Source organism: Neolamprologus brichardi, chromosome 2 (genome assembly GCF_056152115.1).
Source record: "Neolamprologus brichardi isolate AB-2024 chromosome 2, ASM5615211v1, whole genome shotgun sequence".
Classification (NCBI taxonomy): Eukaryota; Metazoa; Chordata; class Actinopteri; order Cichliformes; family Cichlidae; genus Neolamprologus; species Neolamprologus brichardi.
The window spans coordinates 4,966,966-4,976,806 of NC_142105.1; the positions used below are offsets into that span (position 1 = coordinate 4,966,966).

The 9,841-nt window shown below is 39.0% G+C and overlaps 1 protein-coding gene across 1 annotated transcript in view; it reads left to right on the forward strand.

The window, feature by feature from the left end:
* glrbb (glycine receptor, beta b) overlaps positions 1 to 9,637 on the forward strand; it is a 31,111-nt gene extending 21,474 nt beyond the window's left edge. The window contains exons 9-10 of the mRNA XM_006798855.3: positions 5,334 to 5,626; positions 8,513 to 9,637. Of these exons, the coding sequence (XP_006798918.1) occupies positions 5,334 to 5,626; positions 8,513 to 8,809 (590 nt within the window). The 3' untranslated portion in view covers positions 8,810 to 9,637. The remainder of the gene's footprint in view (positions 1 to 5,333; positions 5,627 to 8,512) is intronic.
* Positions 9,638 to 9,841: the final 204 nt, after the last annotated feature.

Sequence of the window (9,841 nt, forward strand, 5' to 3'; positions counted from 1 at the left end):
AATTAGACATTTAAACTACTGTCTAAAAGGATTTCTATTGGGCAAAAGGCTATAGTAAATAAATAGAAACCACTCTAAAGTATTTGGATGTTTGTATGACTCACTGACCTTATCCATCACTTTGACACCATGAAGGACTTATCTGTCGAGGTTGGTGTCATAGCCATCGTTTTTCTGTATGTGACAAATCACTGAATATCGCTGTAATTGACAGATGGGACCCATGAAGCAAGAACCCTTGTCCAGTGTAAACTAAATACACACGAATCAGAGCTGAGAGCTTAAACCCATGTTTAAGACCAATAACTGCCCCCTTTGCTGGTTAGCCAGTTGGTTTATGCCTAATTGTCATAACTTTGGTTTCTCTTTGCTGTTATGTTTAATGATTCCTATAAACATCTACTGATAAAATGCCTTTTGGTAAATTTTAGCTTATTATCACTGGAGGCAAGGCCAGGCTCTTGTCTTTCACTTAAATTCTTATGTTATTCTGTGCAGTCAATAAAGTGTTACGGAGACAGTGGGAATGCAGAAGCTACTCGAGCTAGCTAACAGGGCACACCTGATCCCTATTAACCAAAGTAATGAAGGAGTGTGCTGAAGCACACAGGTGCTGTTTTTTTTTCCAAATTAAAGAAGCACACGTTGTATCAAGCCTGAGGGAGGTTCAGGTAGATTACTAGAGTGTTAGAACGAGCCCCAAGGGAAGTGACGAGGATTGTCTGGTACTGGTAGTACTTCAATTATAGTGTGACTTTGTATATGTACTGCATAAATCACAGGACCCAGATGAACAATATCTAGTGGCCCCCTTTTTATAACACTGATTTTTGACACAATTTGTCTTTCGCTTAGGCCTGTATGTTGGGAAAAGGAACTAGCTTAATATATTCTAAGCACAGGCTGGCACCACTGGCTAATATGAAGTTGTCAGTTCTTTTTAACAGTCGGTTTCATAAGTTTCCTCAGCTAAAACACACTCTTCTCATAGCATCTTTATAGGTTTTTTTAGGCTACGTCCACACGTACCCGGGTATTTTTGAAAACGCAGATTTTTCTATGCGTTTGCACCTTTCGTCCACACGTAAACGCCGTTTTTGGTCACTGAAAACTGAGATTTTTAAAAACTCCGGCCAGGGTGGATATTTTTAAAAACTCAGTTTTTGCGTTTAAGTGTGGACGAGAAAAACGGAGAAAACGGAGAAAACGCAGCGTCAAAGATGTGCGCCTTTTTTGACGTCACACTGTGCGCCACGTTATTGTTTCAGTGAAATGAATTTCTACAATACTGTTACTGTTAATTGTACTCTCTGGAGTGTTTAAATGCTTACATATACACTAGGGGTGCAACGATACTCATATCGATATCAAACCGTTAGATACAGTGCTTTCGGTTCGGTAGGCATATGTATTGAACGATACAACATTTTTAATTTATTTTATCAACTTTCCTTCTGACGATGCTGTCTGTGTTGAGTGCTCAGTGGATCTGCGCTCGACAGTGCAGCCTAGGCGGAGTAGTCGAACACAGATTCACTGAGCGCAGGGCAAGCTAGCTAGACAGAAGTTAAGCTCGTTGCAACATGGCAAATTGAACCTCCCCCACCCTCATTCAGATCTGGCGTTTGGAACTATTTTGGTTTTCATGTGACGTATGACCCTGAAGGTAAGCCTGTCATGGACAAAAGTAAAACAGTATGTTGGATGTGCCAGCAATGCTCAATTGGTGGGAACTAGTGTGTTAGCGCAGTTAGCTCGTTAATGTGTTGACGTCTTCCAGCCCCACTCATGAGGCGATCCGCGGTAGCTCGTTAACGGTGATTTGCCGTGTTGTGACCTTAACGTCATTTCAGATTAACGCTGACAGCACTAGTGGGAACACAACCAATATGACTGCACATTTACTCCGACATCATCCTAGTGCAAAGACAAGTGGAAGCAAACAAAAACAAGCACGCATGCTACAAACTTTACCCGAGTCATTTAGACAGCCGTTAGCACATGATTCTCCTTATGGGGACCTGATATGTTTAATATGCTGCTGAGAATATAGCCCAGAAGAAGCGTATAGTATAGCTTTTATTTTGGAAAGAGACATTTCTCCATAATAAACTCTCTTTTCCAAAGATGAGTGATTCCTCAATCAGATACAGGGCTCGCAAAATCGCTAGCCCGACGTCCTGGGGCTTTTTTCCAGTCGGGCTACCAAAATCTATCTCTGCCCTGCCCGTCGGCCTATCGTAGGAAGGAAAAATATATGTCAATGCTTTTGCATTCTTTCAGAAATGTAGCTGGGTAATTATGTCATTGGCATCGGCCACTGTCAATATGTGACATACTGAAATCGCGTTTGAATTTGCGCTTGTTTTTTGCTTTCACTTTGCAATCGCGTGAACTGTGTATAGAAAGCGACAGTACTGATTGGTGAGTGATGATAATTTGCGCACCAATTCCTCTGACATCGTCTTATCAATCGTTAGCTTACTATGCAAACATGACAAGTGAAATCTCCTGCAGCTTAAACATGTGAGAGGTTGATCGCGCAGAGAATCGCTGAGCGTTATGTTAGTGCGTGTGTAAAAGCAGCAGGATATATATTTTAGTTCTGCTGAGCCAAATAAGACAGGTCAGGGTGAAGAAGTGACAAAACGGAAAGGTTATGACAAATCAGACTATAAGGCAAAAAGAAAGTGCAGCTTTATGGTTTCATGGACAAAAGAATTTCTGTGGCTGCAATATGACGAGCTAAATAACCAGGGCTGCACATAAGTGGTCCGCAGGTGCGCATTCGCTGTCAAAATAAAAACCCGCACAAGATAAGAAGTCGCAACGCGTGTTTGCGTACATAAGATTTTAAGGAAGAGGACAGACATTTGTTTAGAACTCTTAAAGATGTCGAAGAAGCTCCTTTAAGCAATTACTGTGATGTTCCTCCACCTCCAAAGAAATGTCAGAAGGAGTCCGAACCACAAAAGAAGCACGTATTCTCGGAAAAGTGGTTGCAGGAGGTGAGCTGGCTTCAAACAAATGATGAACGCACAGAGATGTGGTGCAGAATGTGCCGTGAAAATTTAATAAATGACAAATTAATAAAAAGGCATGAACATTTTTTTTGTATCGAAAAAATATCGAACAGTGACACCAAAGTATCGAACCGAACCGAACCGTGAATTTTGTTGTATCGTTGCACCCCTAATATACACACACAGTTACTGTCCTTCCACACATACGACTCGGTTCTGCTTCTATGCCCCAGCTTTGTTTACTTTTTCCCACCAAGACTTCTAGACTTCTGATTGGCCAACATTTCTACAGGTTAGGAATATATCGCCACCTGTTGCTTTGGCATGTTCCTAGCAGCGTTTTCCTTCATTTCTGCCTTTACGTGTGGACGGGATTATTTTTTAAAACGAAAAAATACCCGTGTACGTGTGGACGTAGCCTTAATTTCTTTGTCTTGCCCCGTGGATGCCCTTCTGTCTTGTGTCTCTACTTAATGGATGTCCTCAAAACATGTGACACCTGGAAGTGATTAACCAACCTGATCAAATTGTAACTTAATTTAATATCTGATGTGGTATGGTACAATACATAACAGTGATAAACTTACCACTCAAATGCTCCAAATCACAGGCTCCACTGTGATTTTTCACATTCAGTTTAATGAAATAGCTGAATAAGTAATTCGGCTATTTCAAAGAAGGCCATCTCTGAATGATGTTACAACTTGAAATTCAAGTCCTGAATGTAAAAATACTCAGATAAAGACACTACTACTGTAATGAATGAATGTAGTGAACTAACAATTTTAACACTATTTGTACAGCAGACATATTTCAAGTATGTCTTACATGTACAAAATATAAACATGTTGGCACACCCTTATGAGTTCAGATTAATTAGAAAAATGCCTCAAGCAAGGTTATATATCACTGTATAGATGTTATATTTGCCTATTTCTTATAGATGTTTATGCATTATCTTTCCTTCATATGCTGTAAATGCTTATACTACACTTTACAAACACTACACTTTTCAGAATTGACAGAGTATTTGTAGATCTTGTGCTGGCTTGAGAAAAATCTTTCCATTTGCTTGTCCCCCTCCTTCATAATTCAACCTGTGTGTAATATGTCAGTATCGCCCACATCCAGTGTCACACTGGCACGTCTGTGTGTGTGTGTTCAGGGCTGCACAGATAAGATAATCCATTGTTATCCCACTTCAGTCTTCCACTGCTTCCTTTTTTCCATCCTCCCCCCAGTTGTTTATCACCACTTTCATTCCATCATCACTCCAACTCCTCCTGGAAGCCTCCCCTGACTTCTCTCTAAATGGGATCAGTCCAGGTCAGTTAGCACCCAGGTGTGGGAATACTCTCATTTATAGCTCTGTGCTGTGTGTGTGTGTGTGTGTACATGTGGATATACTGTATGTGTCCATGTGCTCATTGAACTGAGGTGTGTGTTTTTATGTTTAAACAGCATGTATTCTTGCCGCATAGGGAGTGTGAACAGATGTAACAATATAACTTGGTTTGCCATGACACAACAGAAATTTTCTGTACAGTATGTTGTTCCTGTTTTTCATTCTCACATAAAGCCCAAGTTAGTTTTTTTTCACTGATGAACAAGACACCAATATTGCCACTTTCATATTTCTCTCTGTTCATTGTTAATAGGTAGGCTTCCACGATTCTGTAATTAAAGTTTATTCCAGTGAGAAAGAAGCAATTTGTTTAGGAATCCTGAACCCAGTATGAACCTTTTGTTGATGAGTGACCCATATGAGGCCTGGAGGCAAAACCTAGTAGCTATTTGCGTTTTTTATTGTGTCCCTGAAGCAGCACTATTATTTGAAAAAAAATGTCAGTTGTTAGAACACCCTCTAAAGGCTGGCTGTAATTATTTCTGCTGTATCCTGTAAGGATGCTTTGGTGCTTTGCAAAGGAATCTCTAACCTGTAATCTGGCTATTAACAATAAAAATGATTTAAAAATCCTCTTTCATTAAAGGCTCTTTGAACTCTTAGAGATGTCCTAATAAATGAGGTAACTCCGACATTCTAAAAGCTTTTTTGCAGATTATTGTATTACTAAATGAATTTTTTATTTTTTTATTCATTAAAGATGAAACGTATTAGTGTTCCCTTCTCAAAATTAAATGCTTTACCTATGTGATAAATAAATATTTTTGCTATACAGGGATGAAGGTTTTATGTTTTGATTACTAGCTGTTTTCACAGGGACTAAAATGTGCACATATCTCTCCATATAAAAAACAAAAAAATACCTCATCTGACTATGATGACTAACAATATAACTCTCCATACAGGCATCCTCTCAGTGCTCTCTTTGTCCTCTGAGTGTACCTCCTTGGCCTCAGAGCTGCCTAAAGTATCCTACGTCAAGGCTATCGACATCTGGCTCATTGCTTGCCTGCTGTTTGGTTTCGCCTCGCTGGTGGAGTATGCCGTGGTTCAAGTGATGCTCAACAGCCCAAAACGCATCGAGGCAGAGAAGGCAAAGATAGCATCCAAAGAGAAGGCTGCAGGAAAGAGCCCCGCTGCCCGGAACAACACGGTCAACGGAACCGGAGGGACACCGCTTCACGTCAGCACCTTGCATGTCAGTATATTTGGTTTTTGATCATTTGAGTGTGTTTGCATCTGTAAGTCACCTCTAAGTAGCCTTCTTATGAGAGTTTGCATGTAGTATAACAGGAGCAATTCAAATGAAAATGCACCAGAGGACACATGCTTTGCATATGGTGCTCAAACTAGTGGAATCATGATCATCAACAGCTTTTACTTTTCAGAGTTTCAACTTTGCATATGCGTAGTATAATTTCAATGTCACCATTTCTTGTCCGTCTATATGAGGGCAGTTGGTGTAGGCGTGGCCACATTATGCGTAAAAATATATGCCTATGTTTGGAACACAGAAACTCAGGTGCCAAAACGCAAAACCTTTTGTCTTCAAATACAAGTAGAAAAAAAGCAATTTTTTTGACATATCAAAAGCTTAAAATTCCCCATTGAAAGGCGTTTAAAACCTCTGATTTTGTTCTTTATCCATTTATATCTATTTAGTTTTTGCTAAAGAATATTTGGATATGGAGGCATAAACCAAAACATCTTTAAATTGCCTGAAACCCTAAATAAGAACTCATACATTAGGCATAAATATTTGCATCATCCATCAAGATAACATCGAGGGTATTTATGTTATGTGGGACTTGATTTCAGTTGCATTTTGCTTAATGAGAGCACAGACGCTTGTGTAATCAATAATGATGATATCCATAACGACCTCTTTGGGTTTTGATGCCCCAGTTAATCACCAAAACATTTTAACGATGGTGCATTTTTGTTGTTGAGTGACTGTTGAGTGTTTGGATGCCTGTGTATAGTTTTTTTGATTTTATGTAACTCCCAAACCACATCAACAACCAGATCCAGTATCTGATAGGAATATTACGGCACTGAGAAAAGGGAAATCCAGTCATTAATAATTGGCATTGTGTCTGACATACACATACGCACAGCTTGGTCAAGTCTGACACTTACATGCACATGGAGGATGTTGCATGGGTCTTCCGATTGTATGCCCTAATTGCAATTAATTTACCTCTGAGTCTATGTTAGTCCGAACCACATTTGGTCTGAGAGGATTACATTATTCCATTGAGGTTTAATAGGTTTTCTTGTCAAAACCAAATCAAAATAATGAAGCTTTAATGAGCTTAATGACTTCAGTGAATAAGCATCCTTAGTCTGATTAGATCCTGTTCACCCCGCAGGCCTTTAGGGAAGTCGATGAAAGGGATTTTTTTTGGATGACATTAACTTAAGTCCTGCAGATTGTTTTGTGTAGGCACAGGTTGTGATAACATGTAGAGGCTGTAGAGGAGTCACAAGAACCTAGATGAGAGAACAGCCATATTAGGCAAAATTTCATAAAACAAAGCAAGTCTAGTTTTGGCTCCAAAGATATATTTCCTCTTAAAATAGCCGTAGCTTTGATTTAGCATCAGAGTTCTATCCAAGTTTCGAGATCAAACAGCTCTTTTACTACATTTTCAAAGGGTAGTCTGTTTTCAATTGAGTCCAGCTATCTTGCATAGCCTCATTTCAATGCTCCTTTCAGTTTGGAGAAAAACCTCCATACAGAATCAATGTGACATCATCACTACTGTAAAGAAACAGAACACTTTTTAATGTGTCAAAGAGTAGTTAGAGCAAGCGTGGCATTCAGTTACCTTTTGCCATAATAAGAGGTTTAAAAATGGCACAGTCAAAAATGTTTCTATATGCTGTTTTGTGCTGCTTGGTTCGCAAGAAAGGGATCTATACAAAGTACAGACGTGGTGGAAAAGGGTTTCAGTTGTAAACCGCATGAAGTCTTAGTCTGATGAAGATAAATTCCAACTTGCAGAAAAATGCATGTGTCTGTATTTGTGTATTAGAAAATACTCTTATGTCTTATGTGATGTTGTTAGGTACACTTACGTTCATAATTTGTTGGACAAAGACACATTTTTGCAGTTCTGCTTCTATACGCCACCACAGGGGATTTTAAATCAAGCAATTCGGATGTGACTGAAGTGCAGACTTTTGGCTTTAATTCAGCGGGTTTAACAATCAAGTCTTTAGGAATTACAGACATTTGTATACATAGTCTCCTGTTTTTAGGGCTTACTAATAAGCAGTTTTGTGGCCAGACCGGGCCCATTCCCTCATTATTTCATGACAAATGAAGCATATATAATGTGCTGGTATAGACTGATCAGCTCCATTAAAACTGCTCCTGTGCATTGTTCGCTGGGAAAGGTCACTTCCGCTCAGGGTGTGCTTGGCTTGCAGCCGTGCTTCAGCATCGAAATAACATCCAGTTAAATGGCAGGACTCTGGGTTTCCTGGTGGAGCATGTTTTTGGCTCAAGTGACTGGATGTAATAGAAAACATTTTTGGCAGCTACTAAACAAGTAGAGAACGACTGATTGTGCAGCAAAAGGTAAGTGACAGGCATGAGGAAAGATGTGCAGAACTTAAACTGAAGTAGCAGATGAGTTCTGTCTGCTCTAATAACTTAACTTTGGTCAACATGGGAATAGTGTTCCAGTGTGAACTTTGCAGCTAACGATCCTTATTTAATTTTTACCAAGCTACAATACACTACAGTGCAGAATAATGCAGTAGAGGTGTGGTTTCATTGGTTTAAAGTCTTAAATTAACTGAAGAACTTGCTGTACAGGTGGAATAATCTTGGGGCCACTGATAAAGCTACAAGCCTTTATGGATTGTAAAGTCAGTCTGTTGCTCACTCAACCAGTTTTGAACCACTTTGCTGTGGCTACTCTGCCTTAGAGGCTGCCCGTAGCTCTTTCGGAATATTACTCTAATCTTATCATGGCTCAGATGTTTCACACAGATAAGCGTATTTTTAGAGAGAAATGATGCAGAATTCAATAATCAAGTCGGTCTGTGTCTGTGTGTGCTTTTGTCCACCCAGGTTGCTGAGACCCGCTGCAAGAAGGTATGCACCTCTAAATCAGACCTGAGGACCAATGATTTCAGCATTGTGGGTTCACTCCCACGGGACTTTGAACTGTCAAACTTTGACTGCTACGGGAAGCCCATCGATACTGGCTCTGGTCTCGGCAAATCCCAAGCAAAGAACAACAAGAGACCTCCTCCCCCAAAGCCGGTTATCCCCTCTGCTGCCAAAAGAGTCGACCTGTACTCGAGAGCTCTCTTCCCTTTCTCCTTCCTCTTCTTTAATGTGGTTTACTGGTCTGTATATTTGTGATTATCTTCAAATGATCTTGTATTATCGACCACCTTCCCACACCGTCACAAGTTTCTTAACTATCAAAGAGAACTTAAAGAAATGTGAAACCTACCCATACAAAATGATTTTTGAGAGTCATTATATATTACTATAATTGTTATATTTAACTTAAAAAAAAAACACACACATTGTGACCATTTGTGTATAAAAAAAAAATCATTCCAACTCAGTCTTTCTTATCTTTCCTAAAAAGTAAGTATAAAATCTAAAGCTTTGTTTTTGTAGTACTTAAGAGGTTAATACAGGATTGCAGATAAAGCAGCTGATGTGATGCAAACAAATCCACAAAGACTGATTAAGAAATAAACTGTAGACGCGCAGATCGATTGATGATGCTTATCGATTTATCCATTTATTTGTTTGATTAATTTTTGCCATTGCCCAGTGGGAGTATGCTTGCAAGTTTAATAGGTTTAAGTGTTTTATTTAAGCTTTAATGCAACGTGCAACATTATAATTACCTTGCATGTTAAAATAATGCATGTATATGAAAACAAAGTATAAAAAAATATATATGTATAGGATATATATATTTAATATATTTATTTAATATTATTTTGATTTGCTCTTGAGAAGATATGTGGATGTGAAACACTCTATTCCTGCTCAGACGGCCATGTGACACTGCCACTCCTCCAGCAAATGTAATATTTGACACTTTTATTGTGTGTAAATGGATCACTGCTGAACTGGGACCATATGTTTGTGAAATACACAAGCAAAGAAAAATAAATGAACAAGCAACTTTTCACCATTTAATGTGATTAAATTAAACAAAGATTTAAATCGAGACCTGTTTTTCATTAATTGCTATGCTCCAAATACTCATCTTCTTTACCTTTTTACTTGTTTGTTGATTCTTACTCAGCCTGCAGCTGGTTAACATATATTTGTATTGCTTACAATAAGACAAAAACGGTCCATATTTACAACATTTTCCCTTCTGCACTGTCCATATGCATTCTGAACATCATGCGACATCTGTTTCTT